Source organism: Meriones unguiculatus, chromosome 5 (assembly GCF_030254825.1).
Source record: "Meriones unguiculatus strain TT.TT164.6M chromosome 5, Bangor_MerUng_6.1, whole genome shotgun sequence".
NCBI lineage: Eukaryota > Metazoa > Chordata > Mammalia > Rodentia > Muridae > Meriones > Meriones unguiculatus.
In genome coordinates, this window is record NC_083353.1 from 88,540,147 (window position 1) to 88,565,021 (window position 24,875).

The 24,875-nt window shown below is 41.7% G+C and overlaps 1 protein-coding gene across 1 annotated transcript in view; it reads right to left on the reverse strand.

The window, feature by feature from the left end:
- Tafa4 (TAFA chemokine like family member 4) overlaps positions 1-24,875 on the reverse strand; it is a 181,810-nt gene that overhangs the window by 26,291 nt on the left and 130,644 nt on the right. The window contains exon 4 of the mRNA XM_060383831.1: positions 3,514-3,669. Coding sequence (XP_060239814.1) covers positions 3,514-3,669 — 156 coding nt within the window. The remainder of the gene's footprint in view (positions 1-3,513; positions 3,670-24,875) is intronic.

A 24,875-nucleotide genomic window follows, 5' to 3' on the forward strand; every position in this document is an offset into this window, starting at 1 on the left:
CATCATCATGCCAAAGTAGTTTTCAAGTACCATTAAAAGTGCTGAATACTGCAGAACATTACATATAAAACTTTATATCCAAAGATGCTAGGCTAGACAGGATGTAAAAATAGTCCATATTATGATTCATCGCTTCCTTTAGAAGAAGTTTCAAGCCCACAGAGACAAAGGTAGCTGTTACCTTCAACAGTTAGGATGAGTCAGTTCTCTGTCAAGCTAAAACTAGTTCGTGGCCAGCCTGTGAAGGAAGGTGAAAATGCTGCTTGCAGACTATCAGGAGGGTATGTGCACGGCAGGGTTTTACAGAAAAATGGGACCAGGGAAAACAAAACCCTATAGGAGATGTGAAAATACAGAGGTTTTCAATAAATCAAACATGTGTCCAGGGGATAAGGGCAATGAACCTGGAGCAGACATGGGTAGAAATCAACACATTCTGGGCTGGCTAAGGCAGAGGAAATGGAAATGAAGTAAGATCTTGGACATTTTCTTCAGCATGGAACAGAATGTGAATCTCATTGTACAGACTGGTCCCTTAAGTGTGATTTTAGCATGAGGGTCATGGGTCTACTCTCTTTTACAGAAGATCTATTTTGGATGTGGGATTGAAAACAGAACATCAGGAATTAGGAGCCCACCAAAATGTACGTTGGCCCCTGGTGTATGGAATTAGCAAGTGTGGAGATGGGAAAAAGTAAACCCATGTGAGAGACAGAAAGGACAAGACAGAACACACAAGACTTGGAATAGTAAAGGGAAAAGAGAAATATTTTCTATGCACCTGGCTGAAAATAGAGGAACTTGGTGAGCTTACATATCTGTGGGGCTCTGCTGGATCAGGTTGAAGTCAATTGTCTCTGGAGAGCCAATTATTGGCTCTTGGTCTACGACAATAAACTCCCTTCCCTTAGTAGGGTTCTAAGAGTCTCTTCTGATCTGGGAAATTCCAGGTAGTGTAAGAAGGTCACATGGCCCTCAGAGAAGATTACAGTCCAGACCTTCTCTGATAAGGAAACTGCTCTCGTAAGCATCTAGGAAGTCCTAAAAAAAAAAAAAAAAAAAAAAAAAAAAAAAAAAAAAAAAAAAAGGCCCCACCCTGCTAAGGATCTTAGTCCAGCAGTAACCTTCAATTGTACTTGGAGATTCACCTCCCCATCACCACAGGATAATTAAGTACTTTATTTTCCTTCTTGTGATAAGACCAAAAAGTAACCCTAGTCGACACCCTGACCCTAGTGAATCAAACACATTCACTCTTGAAATCCTGCCCTATGCCCAGGGATAATATTACCCTTGATTTCACATGAATAAAGGTTCATGATTTCTCACTTTGAGACCATCTGAGATTCGGCATTTATCCCCCACTGGCTGCACCTTACTAGACCTGCCCTCCAGCCTGCTGGACCTGGGCCTCACCAGGTCTGTGTCTTGGCTGCAAGCTGACCAGGCATAGGCCTTGGCTGGCACCTCTGCTGTGCTTAGCACAGCAGCTTGACAAAGAGTTGTGACCTTTTGGTATCTCATAGGCTTTGGCATGCTGGAGCTTCCATTACCACCAGCAAACTCATGCTAAAAGAGCTAAACTGTAACAATACCCTGTGGAAAACCTTTTCTTCACTGTGGCTTGGCACACTCACCCTAAAGTGCTCTAGCTAGCCCCTGAGAGAAATGCTGAACTCGAGTACCTCAGCTGAGATTAAGGGCCGAATGGAGAACAACAAGTATCATTTTCAATATTTTTGTTAATTCTTTGAGAATTCCGGATAATATATATTGATCATATTCACCAACACTCCTCACTGTCACTCCTCCTGGGTCCACCCCCCATCTTCTATGCCCTCCCAGATTTGTATCCACTCATTGCTGTTATTTAAAGCTCACGGATTCCTGTTTGTACCGCCCAGACACTCACAGTGTGAGGCCATCCTTAATGAAGCACGGTGGACCAAGCACAACTACTCTTTTGTAAACAATCTTTCCCTCCCCACCAAAGCCATCAACTGTTAAGAGCTCATCTTCCAGTAAAGGTGGGGGTTCCTGAGTCCCTCCTGGCTCCAGGCTAGAATCTTGACTGGCTTCATCCTGTTCAGGCAATGGCTTGACGCAAATGTCTTGTCACATCCATAAGCCATACAACAATATATGTGGGGACATCTTGGTTTCTGATTGGGGGGGGGCAGCGTGGAGTCAGTTATTATCACTGACTGTATAGTAAGATGTGGTGTTAGAATCTGTGTTGCTGTCTTTGCTGCTAACCTTTCAACAGGCATCTAAAAGGCTCCTGAGCTTGCAGTGGCCAGATTCATGGAGACAACTGCAGAGGGAAAACCATATACCTCTTCCTCTAGGGACTGAAATTTGCCTCCAAATAGGTGTCTGCTACAAGAGCCATGGGACTCAGGATCAATCCAGGCCTCCACCTACAATCACAATGGTCATTCATTTTATATAAATTCTTTCCAACACAAAATGCTATCAGTAAGCATTCTGCTAGGGGACCTGGAGACTATCAATGAATAATACATGATCCCAAACTACTGTCAGCAAAGTTGCTCCAGAGATGTTTTATAAATGCTTGTTAACAATATAAAGTAGGGGCCTGGGAAGGTGACTCCATGATTTAAAAGCACTTGCCGATCTTGCCAAGGACCCAGGTTCAGTTCCCAGCACCAACAAGAAACGACAACTGTGAGAGATCTGACACCCTCTTCTGGCCTCCACAGGCACTGTATGCACGTAGTGCTTATCTATACTAGCCAGCAAAACATTCATACACATGAAAATTTTAAAGACAAACAATTTTAAAACATGAAAACTAGTAGTCATGAAAACTATATCAGTAACAAAAGGGATATTATTGCGTGCCACTAAGCAGGAAATAAAACGTCACACTGCCAGTTCTGGGCACAGTCAACTCTCCCTACACATTGACTAAACATCCATGGACTTAACTGATCAGAGACAGAACACATTCCTACTGAAAATATTGGAATTTTGTCTCCAAAAAAAACATAAGCTCATCACTATATGTATTTACTCTACAATAGTATTTCAGGCACTATAGGAAAGATGACTTCAGGTATACAAGGGGATGCACACAGGTGATGAATATACTTCATCATTTTTAAATAAGGCTCTTGAACCTCCGTGGGTATTTGGGTATCCACAGAGACTCTCAGAACCAATTCCTTTAGAACAGTACAGAACATATACAGAAAAGGGAGAAGGGAGACCCTGAAGAAAGACGTGCTTGGTCTGAGTGGTATTCGGAGACAGATGTGCAAAGAGGCTTTGAAGCATGTGTGCACACACATGCACACACATACATGTACATACAGGCACACATAGAGTCCCCTTGAGAGAGATTATTAAAGGCTTGATTTATTCATCAGGAGATTTTGAAGCTTCCACTTGTGTTAAGTTTTGGACAAATACTCCAAGCACTCTCGATTTCCACAGATTGATTTTTCAGCCCCTGTGAAATACTGGAGAGGATACCCAGAGAGGCCTTACCTTCGACGCAGGAAGGCTGTGCCCGCGTTGTGCCGGCCACCTGGCCTGGGAAGCAGGAACACTTGACCGTCTGAGAGCGCTCCTCTATGCGGTTCTTATTGCAGCATCGGTGCACGGCGACCACCTCGCAGGTGCCTTGCTTGATCAGGTGGTGGCCTGGGAGGGAGGGAGAGCACACAGGAACACAATCACCAAGATTCAGCGACACGGTGGCTCCCTGCTCCTACCTGCTGTGCTGTTCCTGCCTGCCACGCTAGACACTACCAAGTTGGTGTTTCCATCTGATGACATCTCAAATTAACATAAAAAGTTAATAAGAAAAGTGCAGAATCCTCCAGAAACTCACCTCCAGAGTTCTTACGGTTATTTTCCACTCATGACGTGACCCCAGAGATGTTGCTGAAATTAAGATTGCTGGTTGGTTTACTGCAAAGGAGCAGATCCTGGGTTATCCAGGTAGGGACAATATAATCTCATGAGCCCTTGGAAGCAGTCAGACTAAAATCGTACTTGGGCTAAACGACTGCTGCTAGTTTGCAGATGGAAGCAGAGTCTTGTGAATGAACTAGAAGCTTCCATCTCATCAGACAGGAATTCAGCCAAGAACCTGAATGAGTCTGAAACTGATTCGTCCCTACAGACTACACAAAGGAATGCAGCCACTGCTGGTATCCTGACTGTTGACATCCCCGTCAGAAGATCCTAGGGAGATAATCAGCTAACCCAAACTTGTCATCTTCCGGATGAGGAACTGATTTGATGGGAGCTCCCACCCACCCCAGATCATCAAGTCACATCAGGACTGAGCTCTTCCTCTTCCTCTGAGGCTTATCGAGAAAGCCCCTCCAGTGGGGGAGTGATCAAAAAGTAGTCCATGTCAGAGTCAGCCCCAGCTCCCCTTACTAGGGCACCCACATGAAACCTGAGCTGCACATCTGCTACATCTGTGTAGGGGGCCTAGGTCCAGTCTATGCATGGTCCCTGGTTGGTGATTTAGTCTCCACAAAGCCCTCTGGGCCCTGGATAGTTGGCTCTGTTGGTCTTTTTGTGAAGCTCCTGTCACCTCCAGGTCCTTCTCACCTTCTTCCCACCTTTCTACAAGACTCTGTGGGCGGGGGCATCTCTATGACAAACTGGAGACCTAAGACAGGGTAGACTTCTGGGAGGATATGGGGTGACTCCAGATGAGACTCCAGTAGCAGGGGTCATGGAGACTGAAGAGAACACCCTCTAACTAGACAGGGCTCCTAGTAGAGGGAGGGAAAAACCAGGCCACCCACAAAAACTTTGACCCAAATTTTACCCTGCCCACAAGATGTGCAGGGATAAAGACAGAGCAAAGATCAAGGGAAGAGCCAACCAACGCCTGGTCCAACCTGAGACCTACCCAATGGGAGAGAACTAACCCCTGGCACCATTAATGATACCCTGTTATGTTCACAGACAGGAGCCAATCAGAGCTTTCCTCTGAGAGGCTCCGCACAGCAGTGGATTGAAATGGATGCTGAGACTCACAGCCAAACATTGGGTCTCTGTTTTCATAGACAATGTACTACGCTTCTGGCCCAAAAGTACATTCTAAGTATATTTTTCCAGCTCACCTCACTTCTCCAGCCTTGATGACTTTTAAGAAGTGCTCAGACTTAGAAACCATGACCTTCGTATGTAGGCTTAGGCATAACTCCAATGGAGTGATCTAGACTCTGTTTGTGCACACATGAACACATACTGGCATGAGTCTACACAGATACTGTCAAATTCTAGTCAAGTATTGCAAGTCCATGCTACTTCCTCCTATACTTATCTCTCCTAACAATAACAATAAACCTGACTCCACCAGCATAGAATGAATACCAGGCTTGGTTTTATCACCAGTAATGACAGCCATGCCATGTCTAAGGTGGGGAGGGTTCCACCTCTTTTGACCATATCCCTCACTTGGGGGTAACTGTGCTATAAGGAACTAAAATCTATCGCCAAGATCCATGTACATTAGCTTGCAAGCAAAGCTGTTCCAGCGACCCCTCCCCAGAAGGAACCAGAGCTGGTCTATGTGACAACGGTACACCATACAGAGCATTCATTTTCTCCGAATAAAATAGATGTAAATGAAACTGAAGACATTATATCCCTGCTGCCAAATGCAAACACACTCAAGGTTTGGAATTCAACACAAGCATTGGGCAAGGACATCAGCATTCTGACCAGCAAGCCTTACTAGATTATTAAATGATCGCAGAGCGTCCATAATGAAGGCAGGCTCTGTGCTTCATTAAGAAAATATGCCTTAATAATTTCTTAGAAAACTTAACAAAAGTAATTTGGATCTTCAGCAATAACATGGTCTGCTTGGTGCTCTGTGGATGTTTGGGTAACTACACACAAACACAAATGGATGATATTCTAGGCAAACTTAGAACTGTCCCAGGCTTCCCTGGGTGATCATTTTGCCTGACTTGAGATTACATTTACGTTTGCAAACCAATCTTTTGAACTTCCTTCATTTTAAGACTTACTATTTCATCATCTAGCATAAGAGAAAAAAGCGCAGCGAATAGCATCCTGCAAAAATAGCTGGCACTACTTAAAATCCTTAGGAGTAGCCACATCAGGCCATGTCTGAGACGATGACATCTCAGATTTGATTAAATATAGCAGGTGCTGTTGTGAATATTTTACAAGTATCCTGTGTGGCCTAATAAAAAATGCTGTGAGACAGGAACTATTTTTAGTCCAGTTTTACTTCTCAACAAAATAGACAGAAATTGTTTCACCCAAAGGTCACATAAATACACGACTTGCATTTGAATCTCACCTCTTTCCAGTCTGTATAGGATGGGGAAAATGGTGTCTCCGCCTCAACCATTCGCCCAGCACATGTCAGCATCCTACTGAAACTTATTTTCCCACTCAGAGACAGTGTTTGTGAGAGTCCAGATACACATGGCTTCTGGAAATATACATAGTGGTGGCACTGGACCTTAATCTCTGGTAAAATCTACTTTGTTCCTCTCTAGTCTCCCGGTACAGAAGATAAACACTCCAGTAAGGGTCAGCAGAAGGAGCCAACATGCACTGTACAAAGAATTCACTAATTACCACTGCTTGCCCACTTCATGGTAGAATGCTACATTGAGCAAGGTCTCAGAGAAGCTGGACAGGAAGGGCATATGCAAGGGAAAAGAGGTTCAACTCTCTGCAACTGACCACCCAGACACTCAGCCAGAAGCAATGCTCCAGTTCAAGACCAAGGGCAGGAAAAGATGCCCAGGCACAAAGGCAAATCAGAAAGGAAGAAGTCTTCCTTCTCCCCGCCCTCCCCAGGAGAAGACTGGCCTTTTTTATTTTGTTTGGTTCTTCAGTGGTTTGGCTGAGACCTGCACACACTGTAAAAGATGATCTAGCTAGACTTCAAACTCAAATGCTAACCTCACCCAGAAGCATGCCCAACAAATCACATGGAATAATGCTGGACAAGGTGTGTAAGCACCCCCACAGAAAACTCACCACTATCACACGACTGTGCATGATATGCAGTATTGTTAGATGGAGGAGAACATGAACACTGACGCAAACTAGTGGCTTTTGTAGTAAGTGTATCTCTGAAAATGCACACGACTGATGCCTGAAATAGAACCCCACCAGCAAGACTGTATCAAGCACGCTCACTTCCAACACAGAGAAGTTTCCCCCTTCAGGAAGAGAGGGCTTTTCTCATGGATGAGGTCTACCAGGAAACTGCAGCCAGTGTGGAAAGTGTAGTAATAAGTGACCAGCTGTACCCAAAACTTCTCTTAGGGGACCTAAGGGTTGGAGCATGGGTTGTGGGAGAGAAGACTGAGTAATCCCAAAAGAGAGAAGTTTTCTGGAGGGGTGCTAGGTAAAAAGAAATAAAGCCCCATCCCCTTTACCCTGCCCGTGGATCTGAGTCAGTTGCTGGGCTGTTTCCCTTTGTCTGTGTGGGCAGAGGTATGGGTAGATACAGAGTGTTTATTTCTTTTTCTTTTACCCACACCTATGTACAGTACACAATGATCTGCCAGACTATAGAATAGCCGGCTCTTGATTTGACACGGTATTGCTGTGGGGAAGCTTGAAACTGGTAAGTAATTCCTTTCCACACCTCTAAAGTTTCATCCAAGGGTTACATATTTCCTTTTCAAAAGGGAAGAATTAAAATATTGGCAGAGCTGTGAAATGCAAGAAGCCTCTTCCCTTGCTCACCAGAACAGTTAATGTGCACAGCACTATTAAAGGGTTATGATAATCCTTGCAATAAAAGTGATTGCTTCAGGATTGCTATGGAGGGTGGATTAACTCCATCTGAAGAGTAAATAGCTTAAATACATATCTGGGCTTTTTTATTATCATTAAGTATGCCTTTAAGAAACATTTCAAACAACAGGAAAAAATACTCATTTGTCTTAAGGAAGCATGGCTCTTCTGCTGTGAAATGGATGAACTTACAAAGCCACCTGTGCAACAGGAGAACTTCTGCTGACCTGTTGAGAGCCAGGACAGAGAGAGGACTGAGATGGCTTTCTCGTGCTAGTGTTTCCCTAGCATCCTTTCACGTTGAGTCCATTCTCCTCACCCTCTCACTCGCCACTAGAAAATACACCCTCAAAGGGAAGTCTCACATTTGCTCCGGGCACCTTCTCTGAAGACCCTGCTTGGTTCAAACCTGGTCTTCCATCTGGCATTTCTCTCCACGGAAGCAGAACAGAAGAGAGAGGAAGGCCAATGAAAGATTTCAGTACATGAAATGGGAGGAAGGAGGCAGCAGCTCACCAGTGCCCATGGCAAAAACATGGCCAGTACTCCCATGCAGTTTCCTTATTTGTTTATCCTAACCCCATCCCAAAGTGAAATGTTTATGCAAGAAAGGAAAACATCACGGTACAGAAGCAAATCTAGTCACTAGCTAGAACTGACCAATACTTAGGGAGACAAATATTTACTGAGTCCCTCCAGATTCCCTGCTAGTTCTTTTTTTTTTAATTATTTCTTTTTCAAATAAATTACAGTTTATTCATTCTGTATCCCAGCGGTAGCCCTCCTTCCTCATCCCCTCCCAATCTCATCCTTCCTCCCTCATCTCTTCCATGTCCCTCCCCAAGTCCACTGAAAAGGGAGGTCTTACTCTTCCCCCTGACCCAAGCCCATCAGGTCTCATCAGGACTGGCTGCATTGTCTTCCTCTGTGGCCCAGCAAGGTATCAAAGCAGATGCTGAGACTCATAGCCCAACTTTTGGCAGAGTGCAGGAAATCTTATGAAAGAAAGAGGAGATAGAAAGACCTGGAGGGGACAGGAGCTCCACAAGGAGAGCAACAGAACCAAGAATCAGGGCACACCTTTCAGGGACTGGATACTCCAACCAAGGACCATGTATGGATATAACCTAGAATACTTACACAGATGTAGCCCATGGCAGCTCAGTGTCCAACTGGGTTCCCTAGTAAGGGGAACAGGGACTGTCTTTGACATGAACTCAGCGGCTGGCTCTTTGATCTCTGCCAGTTCTTGAGAACAGAAAAACAAAGAAGCAAGTGACCTTATGTTCCATGTGGAAATACCAAATGAAAATGCCTTACAAAGCCCTAGGTGCAGCAGGCATATTCTCATCTCCTGTAACAAGAGAAAGAAGAGAGGATTTACAGAGCCAGAATAGCTGAGATATGCAATGCCAGCTCCCAGAGTTAGTGACTGGGCCTCTCAAAATTTGCTTTCATCATATGTATGTAGCAAATGATACATATAGGGTTATTTAGTGAACATCATGAGCCACTTTAGTCACTATAATTTACATTTTAAACTATAATTATTTAATAAATAATTTTTAGAATTTCCTGTGTGCTGGGCACATGAAAATAAAGCATCAAAGCAGACAAAAAAAAAGCTTAACTTCCTGTGGATCTTTTATATTTTAATGATGAAAGAAGCAGAGACCAGAAGAAAGCAAATTAAAGTAGGAAGTGCTTAACAAGTTAACTTCAGAGTGTCAGGTGAGAAATTACGGCAGTTAAGAAAAGCCTCTCACTTGTGACAGAAGCTGTGTGGGAAAGGGAAAGTTGGGGACATTAATGAAGACAGAATGGACAGGTTACCTCATGTGTTATTTTTCTCCAAGAGGGATAGGTGCCACTTGAAATTTTGAGCTTAATATGACCTAAGATGACATATATAAAATAAATACTCATATATATGTATGTGTGAATTCATATATATATATGAGCTAAATCAGATGAATCCTTGGATATTTGTATATGGAGCTCAAGAGAGAGGTCTGGCTTTAAGATAGACATGTGCTTATATTTGGTATTGAAACTAGAAAAAATCCCACAGAGGAAAATTACAGCTAGAGAACAAAGAATCATTTCAATGTTAAGAGGCCCAAAGGGGAGGAAGAAGCATTGCCTAGAAAGAGAACCAAGAGTGAGTACAAGATGTACAGGAAAGAAGCCCAGTGAACAGGGATGTAAAGATAAGAGAATAATCTTGTTCAGAGTTTCTGGGAATATAAATAAGACAAAGACCGCAATGTGAAGGTTACTGATAGACTGATCGCTTTAAAAGAAATGGTGTGAGAGTGGAGATAAGTCTTGATTAAAATGGGTTTGAGGGCAAACAGAAAGTAGAAAATTGTGTACAGTAGTGACTATTTGAGAAGTTTCATTATAAAAGAGAGGAGAATATAGAACAACTAATAGTGTATAAACATGCTACCAATCATGAATAGCAGCAGCTGTCGGCAGACAGAGATAGACCTCATAGAGGTGTCTGAGTAGACAGAATGAGTAGGCCATCAAAACTGAGACAGACCTGTGATAAAAAGGCATTTCATGGATATTCTGACTCTCACTGATTTTCTAGATATTATCCCTGTGGAAAATGATCTTTATGGAATGTATAGCTCTTGCTGTGTATTATGTCTACCATGAAAATAATTGGTTTCCAGTCAACAAAATGAGCTGTATTTGACAGCACCTCAGTAACTATCCAAGATATTCCATGATGCAAAGATAGCACAGATGAAGAATTTCATAAAGATAATGAAAATTATATTGAAAAATGATTGGAATACCATACAGAGATATTGATTGTATGGTAGGCATCAGTCTAGAATTGAAAAGAACATCAACTGAATAGTCAAAAGAGATTTACTTAAGTGGAAAGGGAATACCCTGGGGAAAATGAGGGATGTTGAATGTCTTGTAGACGTTCATGATCATGGAACAAAAGGTGCTGTATAATGAATGTCATACTGAAATATATTACAAGTCTTTCCCCGAGAAGCCATATAGCAACATTTATTTTATGAAATCAATTCAAGTTCTGTTCCTTTTCCACTGAGAACCTCCCTCTTCTGTCCAAAAAGTACACTCTACCTCCCAACTTCACTCAAAGAAAATTTTGTCATTTACCCAGAACACTCAACAAGAATAACTACTACAATTCACTAACAGATTTAACAAGTAATTTTTTCAAAAATAAAAATAATAAGTATTAACCATTAGTTTGTTTCTTACCTTAATTTTGTAAGATAACTGAGCATTTTTCAAAGCTTATCATTTCTAGTAAATCTTAATTCTTCCATAACTCAAAATACTATGTAATTTCAGGGTTTTCCTCAAACCATTTTTCTTAATCAAAAGTCTATTGTTTCTACCATTCATTGCCCAGCACGTTAGCAATTAGAAGACTGGTTATTTTTAAAGATAATAAAGCTAGTGGGATGATTACATGCTCAGAGATGATATCATTATTAAGGATCGTTGAGCTTTAGGACACATGGTATGTGTTAAATAAATAAATAACACAAAGGCTGACTTCATACTGATATACAACATCCTTTACCTATATTTGACAAGCACTCTTATAAACCGTCATAGATGAACCGTCCAACCCTAAAGTCTATGTGCTAAAACTGCAAAGTAGCCATGCTTAGAGGACTTCACAAAAGAGATGCAGTTAAGATTGAGTGAGGCCATAAGGGCCAGATTCCCAATTAGTATCCGTGTGTCCTTGTAAGCTGAACCACTGGAGAACTAACTCTATGCTCACATATACAGAAAGGACACATGAATGTGAGTTCGCAGGGGGAAAAAAGGGGGGTGGCTGCGGACAAATTGAAAGCAGAGCCCTCACTAGAAACCAAACCGCTGCAAGTCCAAGATCAAAAGTTGTCAATAAGTAGCAGAAACGACAAGACAAGTCTGGCAATGCAGAGCTGTGAAGAAGGAAGTTTCTAGTCTTTATGCCATCCAGCCTATGATGTTTTGTGATGGCCGTCCCTGCCACCTGACACTTAGTAATTATCACTTTACAGGCTGAGAAGAGAGACAAAATGCTTGCTGTTAAGAGGTATCACAGCAGAAGCACTATTGAGTAAATCAAATCTCATGGGATCACTAAGGTTTCTGAGTAATCTTTCACAACTTGTTCTTAAGTGTGGTAAATTGGCTTTTTAGATGCCATTCAGTACACTGAGAAATACTCATTATAAGGCAAGATTTTTGTCCTAAACTGTTGGTTGTTCAGCGCCAACCAACTGCCAAGTCAAGTCACTGACTGCCAGTGACTTCATAATCAATATAGATTACTAGGATACTAAATTGTATTAGAGAATGGCCTTGTTCTTGGGAAACATATATGGTCTGTCACTTGCTTTCAGCCACAGAGAAAAGAATATATGGATAGGCAGATACACGGTGAATGAATACTTCTAATATAGCAGCATGCTGCTGGGTTATAAGTCTAGTACATGATGTAAATACATCTGTTTTGGTGTCTCTAAAGCTGAAAGCCTTCCAAATATAAGTGTGCATGGTAGAGAGAAATCAACTGCACGTGAGGGTAAAGTCCCCAGAACTCCCAGGCTCTTGTGCTCCCGTTTAGCTGCTTTGCCATCTGCTACTTTCTATGAGGTTTCCAACAAATGATTTTACTTTTTGTCACTTGTTTTCCTTCTCTTCAAAATATTAAACTCAGGGGGTAGATGTGAGACTACATGGCGATGTGTGGGTGAAAGGCTGACAATGGTACCTGACATGCAGTAAGGATAGAACTTAATAACAAAATAATCATATGTAGTAGCATTACTATACCCATAACACAACTGAAGTTGGATTAGGGCAGATCTTGGACTGCATAAAATAACTGGGTTTATCTTTTCCATTTTGAAATTTAAAATGGCTCAATACATGTATGAAATGGTTTGTGCTTCATCCATAACAAAGATGAACAACAACAGGTTTATAATTCATCTTGAGGTGTATGGTTACAGAAATTGCTAGCAATCAACAAAGGAAAAAATAGATCCATGTACAAGTCAGAGTATCAGAGTGAGAACCCAGGAAAAAACATGAAGTTCCTCTACACCTATCACCACACAGCCACAGATGGAAACCAAAGAACATTGAACAGGAGAGACTCCCATCACTCTCTGTCAGCATAGACAGTGACCTCCTAGCTTTGGGAAACTTTCTTAGTCATCAAAGGCTTAGAGCCTAGTTGATGGAACAATCTAGAGTGTGCACAGTAGTCTGGCTTGAAAAAAAAAAAACCTCATTGTCTTCCTGTGAACTCCAAGTCTACTGTTACTGGGTGTCACATAAGATGCAAACCCCTGCCCAAATCTATACCCCTAGTGATCAGATTACTGAACAGTCCCACCTCTGGGACCTCACAGATACCTACTGTTGTGTGGGCATCTCCTTCTAGTTAAAGTATTCCCTCCTGAATCGAGCAGAATAACACTCAGGATGTAAATAAACCAAGAGTCACAAACCCCATCCCCAAAGCTACAAAAGCAATAAGCACCTTCTGGAGAGGAGACACCCCGAGTGGCCATACTGTCTGCCAGTTGTACGGGGGGGGGGGGACTCTAAAGACTTGAGGATGACAGGACACAACAAAACTGAGCCGTCTGACAGTGGAGCACACCTGTGAGGATCAAAAGCAGATCATCTTCCTTGGTATGAGATGGCATTCATCTGTGATGGACGGGACCCACCATTTGAGTATGGGGAATGTTCCTACAATCACTGAGGCACTAGAGGACATAGTGCAGCCCCTCAAGAATTACACATGAGATGGAATTGTAAGCCCACTCTGGTGCCAATTTTGTAGCCTTTGTTACGAGATGTAACTACGGCTCAGTTGTCTTCACCAAAGAAACACGTCTACATAAAGGAAAAAATCACAAGAGGGAAATAGAATATAGACATCATCCACTGCATTTGCCTCTCTGATTTACCAGGGAAAAAAAAAGTGAAAAAGGAGAGGGTGAAATGGAGCTATTGGCTTGCAATTTTTCATAGATGGCAGGATTCAAAGGAAAAATAGAGCTCAGTTGAGAAACCCTTCTTAGAATCCAAAAAGATTCTTCTTTGGAACTCATGGGGAAAATGAGAGAGTGAGGAGGAAGATAATGTAGCTGAAGTGATAGAATATGCCTCTCAGATCCAACCTGTGGTAGAAATTAACAGAAATATCCATGATTCATCATGCAGACAGGAGTATTAATAAGGGCCCAATATAAGAAGCTAGGACAACCAGCAGCTCAACTGCAGAAACTGGGGAAAGACTTTTAAGCAACTGCAGGAATTAAGAGATTTTTAAGCAAGCAATGAAAGAGCCTCTCACAGTCTGGCCCATAAGGGGCATGGTGATGGATGGGATAAGGCTGAGTGCCGGAAAGGTAAAGAACTGAGTGATTTAACTAGTCATCCCTAATGGGAGCCATTAGGGAAATATGGCTAATGCCTGCTGAAATCCCATGAATATCAAGGACTGGAAGACAACAGAGGAAGGACTAGTATTACTCAGAGTATCAGGCATGAGGGAGACGGTGTTTGATGACCAGTTCAGCAGGCCCAATAGGACTGTGTTCGTAGATGGGTTATGAGTTGACTTAATAGACTCCTTGAGACTTGGATAAAGCTTTGGAAAGTTTGCTGAGCTCCATGGAGGGATATGATCTTGATGAGATAGAAGAGGCTCAGGAAAATTGAACAAGTTAGACTGGCACATAATTCACATTTGAAAAGTGAAGAAAGAAAGAAAGAAAGAAAGAAAGAAAGAAAGAAAGAAAGAAAGAAAGAAAGAAAGAAAGAAAGAAAGAAAGAAAGAAAAAGAGTCAGTCCAACATGGTGGTTTGAATAAGAATGGTCCCCATAGGCTCACATATTTGAATGCTTATTCACCAGGGAGCGGCACTATTTGAAAGGACTAGGAGGTGTGACCTTGTTGGAAGAGATGTATCACTGTCTTCAAAATCCATGCCATGCCCAGTGTCTCCCTCTCTGCCTGCAGATCAGGATTTAACTCTCAACTCCTCTCCAGTACTGTGCCTTCCAGGCTTCCACCATGCTCTCCTTCAAGATGATAATGGATGAAACCTCTGAAACTATAAACGAGCCCCCAATAAATGCTTTCTTTCATAAGAGTTGCCTTGGTCATGGTGTCATGTCCCAGCAGTAGAACAGTGACTAAGACACTGAGACACTCAAAAGCAAAAGACAAGGTTTGTCTTGAGCCACAGGTTAAAGAAAAAGCAACAATCCAAGTGGTTTAAGTTCTAGAAGACTTTAAAGCCCGAGCAACAGATTAAAAATAAAAATAAATGATAAACTAGAATAAGTGAGAAAAAATAAGCTTGTCCTAAGTATGGGGAGCAGTCTCCCAAAATATGCTGTGTACCTTTCTCACATTCAAGAGATTATTTCAACAAGATAAAACAATTTAAAGATAAACTCAACTAATATCAGAGAATTAAAAAAAAAACAATACAATTAGATTTAAAAACAGAGGTAGGAGATAATAAAGTAATAATTGGTCATTTCAATATCTGACTCTCAGCAGTGGATATAACATCTACACCAAAAAATAAGTTTAAAAAAAATAGTCAACAAAAGAGCATCAGGGCCAGTCTCACTATAGATCACACGTGTTCAACACATGTTTACATGTCCTCAGTGGCTACACAGGCACATTCTTTTCTTCATCCTTAGCGTTCCCTAGAACAGGCCATGTATATGGCCATAAAAAAAGCCTCAATAAGTGGAAAATCTTCTAAATCATACTATGTATCTTCAACATTATAGAATGAAAATAGAGATTAAACAGTCAAGGCTTGGGGTGTGGGTGAAGTACTTGCAAGTGAAAAGACCTGAGTTCAGAACCCAGAGTCCACGTAAAACAGCCACAGTAGCATGCCTCTGTAATGCCAGCTTTCTACAGCAATATGAGAGGTGAAGACAAGAAAATCCCAGAGCTGGCCACAGTGGTGCACACCTATAATCCCAGCAATCTGGGAGCAGAGGCAGGTGGATCACTGTAAATTTGAGGTCAGCCTGGTCTACAAAGTGAGTCTAGAACAGCCAAGGCTATGCAGAGAAATCTTGCAAAGGAAGGAAGGAAGGAGGGAGGGAAGGAAGGAAGGAAGGAAGGAAGGAAGGAAGGAAGGAAGGAAAGGAGGGAGGGAGTGAGGAAGGGAGGGAGGGAGGGAGGGAAGGGAAGGGAAGAAGGAGGGAAGGAGGGAAGGAAGGAAGGAAGGAGGGAAGGAAGGAAGGAAGGAAGGAGAAGGGAAGGAGGGAAGGAAGAAAGGAAGGAAGGAAGGAGAAGGGAAGGAGGGAAGGAAGGAGGGAAGGAAGGAAGGAAGGAAGGAAGGAAGGAAGGAAGGAAGGAAGGAGAAGGGAAGGAGGAAAGGAAGAAAGGAAGGAAGGAAGGAGAAGGGAAGGAGGGAAGGAGGAAAGGAAGGAAGGAAGGAAGGAAGGAAGGAAAGAAAGAAAGAAAGAAAGAAAGAGATAGAGAGAAAGAAAGAAAATCCCAGAACCTCCTAGGCTCCTAGACCAGGTAGTCTGGCATATACAGCATAAACACAAGAGAGCCTACCTCAAGCAAGGTGAAACTAAAGACTAATACCCAAACTTGTCCATACATGTGTTACCCATAACATACATCATACATACATAAGAGGTATTTTTTTAAAGAAAAAGCACTTCAGAAACTAAAATACATAAAGAGCTAACACACTACTGAATAAATGACAGATCGCTGAAGAAATGAAAAGGGACGTTTAACAATGTAAGGAGTAACACAGCATGCCTGTGAGACATGACACTGTTGAAGTTAAATGGCAAGTGCACATCCCAAATGTCTCCAGCTGGTGGCACTGTCAGGAAAAGTTGTGAAAGCTTTTGGGTATGGAGCCCAAATAGAAGTGGGTCACTGCAGAAGAGCCTTGAGGCTTTGATTTGATTTTATTTTTCCTGTTTGTTTTATGGACAAGGTTTCAGACAGCCCAAGCTGGCATCTAAATTGCTCTATAGCTGAAGATAACTTTGAACTCCTGACACTCTTACCTCCACCTCCTAAGGGCTAGTATGCACTGATATTCTGCATTTTCTGCAGTGCTAGGACTAAACCCAGGGCTTCATGCATGCTAGGCAATTGCTGTGGTGAGTTGCATCCCATGTTCAAACAATTACATCTCTGAATTAAAAACCGACTGTGAAACAACAGAAATGAGCCGCATATATAAATTTAAAGATGAACAGAAGGTAGTACTATTAAAATATATGGAATAAAAATATATGTGTGTAAAATTCATGTATTTTAATACACACAAACACACACACACACACACACACACACACGCATGTATGCACACACACCTTGGTAAAACAGAATCATGAATATATAGAAAACCCAAACAGAATCAGTAATTTTTAAGAAAAAGCCTCCTAATGAGGAAAATAGTACAGGAGTCATCCATTGATGAATTCTACCAAGATTTTAAAGGAGAAACTAACAATGATTCTTCTCAAATTATTTCCAAGAATTTAAAGGGAAGGAATTCTTCCAAATACATCACCTGAGGTCAGAATTGAATACAACCAAGGTCAGAAGCAGAAAAACAGTAAAAATTATAACATAGAAATCATTATCTCTGATGAACATACGCATAAAATGTTCAATGAAAGACTGGGAAATCAAATTCAACAGTAAATCAAGAGCACACTTCACTACACTCAAGTGGAACTTATCCAGGAATGAGAATGTCTCAACATATACCATAATGCATCATAGCAAACTGAAGGATAAGAAATCCTAAGACTGTCTCAGGAGATGAAGAAAAATGACTTCATAAAATTCAAAGTCACTGCACAGTAATAAAAAAGGATTTGAACAAATTCAGGATGTAAAGATCATGCTCTAATCTATTTTGAACTATGAAAAACCCAGAACCAACATTGCACTACACAGGAAGAGGGGGAAGCTGAAAATGAGTCTCTAGGACCTGAAACAAGAAAAGACATAACTGGACTCACCGTAACTGAGTATAATAATAGAAGGTTAGCCCAGACAATTAGGCAAGTAAAAAATAAAGTATACATCCAAGAAAGAGGAAAGTCAAAATATTCTTTATTTTTTGATTCTCTGCGTAGAAAAACCTAAAGATTCCACTAGCAGATACTAAAACTGATAAATTAATCCATTAACTTTTCAGAATATAAAATAGAAATACAAAAGTAGCAGCATGGTGTAAAGAAGTTATGAGGCTGCTGATGAACAAACCATGAAAGGAATCCTGTTCTACATAGTAACAAAATAAGTAGGAATTAGTTTATCCAAGAAGGCAAAGATCGTTTCAATAAATATTAGAAAGCAGCAATAGAATCAGCTGAGGAACACATTTAAAATGGGAAACTTTGTTTATAGCCCAGAACACTTCTCATATCCCAAAGTGAATTATAGATGCTGTACACCCTCTATCATACCAATGACATTCTTCCCAGAATTAGGCAGAAATCCCAAATTCGACCCAGTCACTGAACAGGAAGAATGAAGCTGAAGGCATCACAACGCCTAACTTGAAGGCACCACAGAGCTCCAGTAACCAAGATGGCATGAAAACAAACCAATAAGTGCACATATGTATAGCCAACTGACTCTTGAAAAAATATGTCAGAATAGACATAAAGTGACAGCCTCTTCAAGAAGTAGTGCTTAAAAACTACATGCTGATGTATATGAGACTGAACCTTGATCCCTGCCTCTTACCCTGTACTAAAATCAAGGTAATAAACATAAACTACTGGGAATAAAACACAGGGAAACACAGTAAGATATATGTGGAATGTCTGAAGACTTTCTCTTAAAGAAGACCCAGGTTCAATCTCTAACACATACATGGATGGCTTACAGCTATCTGTAACTCCAGTTCCAGGGGATGTAATACCCTCCTCTGGCTTGTGCAGGCACAGGCACACATGTGGCACACATAAACACAAGCAGGCAAAACACCCACTCACATAAAATACAATAAAGAACATTTTTGAAAAGGTATATTCAAACCATAATTTTCTGGCTTGGAGTACAAGAAATAAATGCAAATGTATACAGCTATGACTAAATAATACTAAAACTTCTGTGCAGTTAAGGAAACAACCAATAATAGTAAAAAAAAAAAATGAAAAGAAAGAAAAGATAAAGATAAAAAGAAACAACTTATACAATAGGAGAAAGACGCCTCAACTTCATCTGGCAAAAAAAAATGAATAGACGTGTCAAAACCATCAAAATTCAAAATGCTCACTTCTCTGAGTACGCGTCTCCAAAAAAAATAGACAGCAAATATATGAATGGGTGTCTATCAATGCAAGGACGGGTAAAGGAAACTATGCACAATGGAGTATAATCCTGCCATTCACAGAAAAGTGGGAAGTCAAGGGCCTTAAAAACTAAGTAGAAACAGGCCAACCAGGGCGCAAGGAGCAGTACTGTATGGGCAGAGGCTGAAACAGCAGCTGGAAAGTAGGATACTGGTTAACAAGGTGCCTCAGTTAGGGTTACTATTGCTGGGATGAAACACCACGACCAAAGCAACTTGGGGAGAAAGGGGCTTATTTGTATTACAGTTCCACAGCACGGTTTGTTCATCGTAGAAGGAAATCAGAACAGGAACTCAAACAGGGCAGAAACCTGGAGGGAAAAACTAAGTAGGCCATGGGGGAGTGCTGCTTACTGGCTTGCTCCTCTTGGCTTGCTCAGCCTGCTTGGTTATAGAACTCAGGACCACCAGACCAGGGGTGGCACCACTGACAATAAGAATAACGAAAGAGTAAACACATTCTGCGTGTAAAAATCAAGATGTCCCTCAACTGAAGACTGGATACAGAAATCATGGTACATTTACACAACGGAATACTACTCAGCTATTAAAAACAAGGAAATCATGAAATTTGCAGGCAAATGGCGGAACTAGAAAAGATCATCTTGAGTGAGGTAACCCAGAAACAGAAAGACACACATGGTATATACTCAAAAGTGGTTATTAGACATATAATATAGGATAAAACATACTAAAATCTATACTCCTAAAGAAGCTAAACAACAAGAAAAACCCTAGGGAAGGGCAAATATGATAGACATTGGAAGCCGGAGAAGAAAGGACAGACGCCTACCAGACAGGACAGGAGCCTTCCACAGAAGGCCTCTGAAACACTCTACTTATCGAGGTATCAAAGTAGAGGCAGAGACTCATAGTCAAACTTTGGGCAGAGTGCATTGAATTTTATTAAAGAAGTGGGAGACAGAAAGACTGGAGGGAACAGGAGCTCCAAAAGAAGAACAATGGAGCCAAAAAATAAAAAATACTGGGCCCTAGGGGCCCTACAGAGACTGATACCCCAACCAAGGACCATGCATGGAAAGGACCTAAAACCCCTGCACAGATGTAGCCCATAGACTCAGTCCTAGTGGGTGTCCTAGTAAGGGGGGCAGGGGCTGTCTCTGACATGAATTCCGTGGCTGGCTCTCTGATCACCTCCCCCTAGTGGGTGCAGCCTTACCAGGCCACAGAGGAAGATAATGCAGCCAGTTCTGATGAGACCTGATAGACTAGGGTCAGATGGAAGGGGAGGAGGATCTCCACTATCATTGGACTGGGGGAGGGGCATAGGAAAAAAAGAGGGAGGGTAGAATTGGGAGGAGAGGAGGGAGGGGGCCACAGTCAATACAAAGTGAATAAATTGTAATAAATAATTAATATTTTTTTAATCAAGATGGCACGAGCCCTCTTACTAGATTGATGCTCACTGTATTTGGAGACTCAAAAGAGCTGGCCATGTTATTTTCACCTGTCACACGACAAACATTATTATTTCCCCCACAAACATTATTCTAATGCCTCCTTGGGCCTTCAAGACTCCTGTGAAAGACCAAAGAGAGACCAAGTTTAGAGTGCATCCAACAATCTGAGTGGTCCCATCTTGCTGCGTTGACCGCACTGGCCACTCCAGTTCCTATGCCTGCCTTCTGGTTTTACGACTGCCTAGTAATTTAAGCTTTTAGGCTCATAGTGCCTTTTAGGGGAGGAAATCAAGTAAAGGGAGTCTCCAGGCTCTGCCAGAGTCCCTGAGCAGCATGCTTCTAAAGAACATCATTGCGGAGACATGGAAGAGAGTCCAACATGGCGGGAAGATGAACCAATGAAGCAGGCCAGGGACTTGCAGCACACAGTGGGCACTCCTCCTCCCAACCCCCACCACCGCTCCTTTCCCATAACTGCAAGGTTTATCCGTGATAAATGCGACAGACAGAGAAACGAAATTGCTTGGGCCAATTATAAAAGTATACATACATATTAAATTTCGAGTAAACTCAAACACAGCTAAAAGTTGCAGATTAGGCCAAAGCCCTGCTGACGGCCTCTCAGCTATCCAGCACTGCCTGCCTTTGGGTTGCCGACATCTTGCGCACAGCCGGGTGGATTTCTCATTTGGTTTTCGGTTACATTTGTATGCAGAAGCCTCTCAGTGGACAAAACATATAAATCTCTGTGCGTGGAGCACAGAAAGCAGTGATGAGCTTGCACTTGCACGTTTAAAATATAAAAAGCTTGTTTGTATTTTTAACATTCCCCCTTAGGAAATTTTGTTCTATTTTATTTCTAAGTAAAAAAGGCTCTCACAATGGACTACATAATGCGCTAAAAAACCTAAACAGTATTTTAGGTGTTCCTTAAACTCTCTTTTGTAAATGTTATTTTTTTGACACATTTATATATATATATATATATCATTAACGCTCTAAGCTTGGAATTAAAATGCTAGGGTATTCTACCCTGCCGTGGCACCCTAGGCCTCTCCTTACCAGCAGCTGGTTGATGCACGTTTCTACACTGCTTTTGTTCAGTCCTGGGGAAAGATTACAGTGCCATGTTTAACAACCAGCAACACTTATTTTATTTTCCCTTTCTTCTACAATATCCTACCAAAACCACAGGAAGATAAAAAGATCCATCCTTATTCAGAAGAGCCAGAAACTGAGAAAGAATGCTTACAGGTAAAGCAAATGCAGTGGATTTTCGGAGGCTGGGAAGAGGAAATGTGACTGTGGAGGCAGGCAGAGTAGACTCCAGAGAAGGAATGATTCGCCACCAAGAAACCCAGCCTGAGCTTCAAAAGAAAAAGGGGCGGGGAGGGTTAACAGCAAAAGGACTGGGTGGCCATTGCTCCAGTCCTGTTCTCATACCGTGAGACGCCATGTTTTCATTAAGAGCTGCAAAATTTGAACAAAAATCTCTTCTAAAAAAATAAAAGCTTGTGGAGTGGAGTGGGGGATTGGAGACCAAAGAAAACAAACAAAATAAATGAAGCTAGCAGGACAGGAAGCCCGGGGTCTGAAAGCCTACAGCTCTGAGAGAACCAGTGTTAAAGGGTGGACATCTCTAATTCAAAAACTCAAAATACCTAAGCTATGAAAACAGTGTAGAAAAAGATCTGGGGGTGTTTCGGTTTGTTTGTTTGTTTTCTTCCTTTGTTTTGTTTTTGTTAACTAAAGATGGCCCAACTCTCAAGTCTATACAAATATTCTAAAATCCATAAACATGTAAATTTTACATGTTTCTGGTCCCCAGCATTCTCAGAAGCACGCCTTGTGAGGAAAAGGTAGATGAGGAGGAAGAGATGAGGACTCTCGCTGAAGGGCCAGGGATTCTAAGTCTATTATTTCTCATTAGAAAGTTTATATGGGACTACAAATTTGCATGTGTACACACGGCACTGGAACTGCATGAGGTCTTTGATGGAAAGTAAAGTAAGGGAACCAGAAACACTTCACAAACTCATACACTTGGTTACTCAGCAGAAGCCAAGCAAAACCCACACAGAACCGATCCAGGTGGTGAATACCTGAAGGGACCCTTGTAATCTGCCTATCATGGTGCTTCCCAAAGAACAGTGTGTGGAGATGCTGAAGACTGATGTACAATCACCCAGACAGTGGAAAGCATGACTGGGACTATTTCATAGCTGAAATAGATTATTCTAAAGAGGATATCTCAGATAAATTTGAAAAATATGGATAAGGGGATAGGAAAGTTTCCTGAAAGGACTGACAGAAACAACCCACACAGTCCAGTCTCCTCTTTTCAACACAGACAATAATGGCTACAACAAACAGCACAGTAAAAATCATCAAAGAAACAGTACATGTCCCTGATCAGAATCATGCAAACTCAGTTACCTTCCCAGCACACAGGATGAAGGGAAGGGCCACAGCTATGCACAGTTCTTGAGACTTACACACTTACTGATGCAGCAGCAGCAACTACAACAGCAAAGCCAAATGACAAGAGCTGTGGAAAGCGGGAGGGGAAAAAACTAACATGAACAAGAAGGAACGAAACAATTTGATTAGACTTACATAGAAGCAATGCCATGTAAAAGCCCGCGGTGCCAGACTTCAAGAAGATTTCTCTTCCCAGCCAAGCTAAAATGTTAGCACGGGAGATCCAAAATTTACATCAATCGAAGGACATGAACAAATTTTAATTACACTTTATTTCTTCTGTGTGTGTGTAAGTGGGAGAACATGCATGTGGAGGTCGGAGGACAACCTGAGAGAGTTGTTTTTCTCCTTCTACCATATGAGTCCAGGGACTCAAACTCAGGTTGCCTGGCTTGGTGGTACGTGCCTCTACCCACTCAAGCATGTCTCCAGCCCGTTGACGTATATTTTCAAAAATAAGGTATTAATATACAACATGAACACGCACACCGAAAAAGAATTAAAGGGCACAATAGCTGTAACTGGAGAATAGGGAATAAAGAAAGTTAAGGCGGTGCCTTCTCAGCTCTATCATCTTAAGAAACTTCACTGTATATTCTAACAACTTGAACATCCAAGTGTTTCCAAACTCACAAAACATTACTTCACAGCTATCAAAGCTTCATACCTGAGCATGCGCATACATATATATCTACCAACAAAACACATTTGCTTAAATGCACTCATCACAGCTCTTCCTGCCTTTGTGGTGTTGTCAGGGTATCGTATCATGCCGCTGTTGCCAAGTGCTATAGGATGCTACAAGCCACCATGAAAAGATCAAGGTTCCAGATGTAGCCTTTACTGAATGAGTATTGCATTTGTTCCACTGCAAGTTCTTTTAAAAATCATAATTGACCATCACTGTCTCAGCTCTGTACAGATATATTTAAGAATGGTACATTAATACCTATGTGTAAATGTTTACACATTTCTAACTTGAGTACCTTTTTCCCTGTAATAATAAGATTATTCTCAAGTTAATAAGAGCATCTTAATATGCATTTTTCAGACTTACATAAGTACCCACACACCATACCTTATACTCAACTCCTTCCAAGAACAATGACTAACAACTGTGAACATATCCAAAACAAAAGCGGAAGTCCCAGAGAATTGTCATCTTGGCATCTATGGCTATTAGAGATCTTACCTGTGCTCTGTCTAAGGCAGTAGGCTCCACCAATAGAGGAAACATAACCCCTTTGTTTATGGCTGTGTCTCTATTGAAACAGTCATTAAGTTCTTAGATGGAGGATTAAATCCTCCTGATCCTGTTTTTCACTCATGGCTTACACTAACGCAAGAAAGCAACAGGTAGATAAAAGCTGCACTAGAGGCTGGCCAACTTGCCAAATAAATATACCTCCTGTCATGAAAGCCTGAGGAAGATGGCCTGCGGAGGAACCGCTCCTCTAGGCTGGATACGCAATCGCACTCACGTTTTTAAAACTGGGGATAACCAGATGGCTCAGCAAGCAAAAGTGTTTGCCACCAATTCTGATGGCCATAGTTTGATCCCCAGGGCCTATACTGTCCTCCGATTTCCATATGTACAGACATAACATCACATGATAGAAAATGACCGAGAAAGACATCTAATGACAACCTCTGGCCTCCACATGCACACATACATACACATGCATATACACGTAAGCATGTTCCCATATGTATGTGTGTGTGTGTGTATATGTATGTATAGATACAAACATCCGTTAAAAATACAAATATAATCCTATTC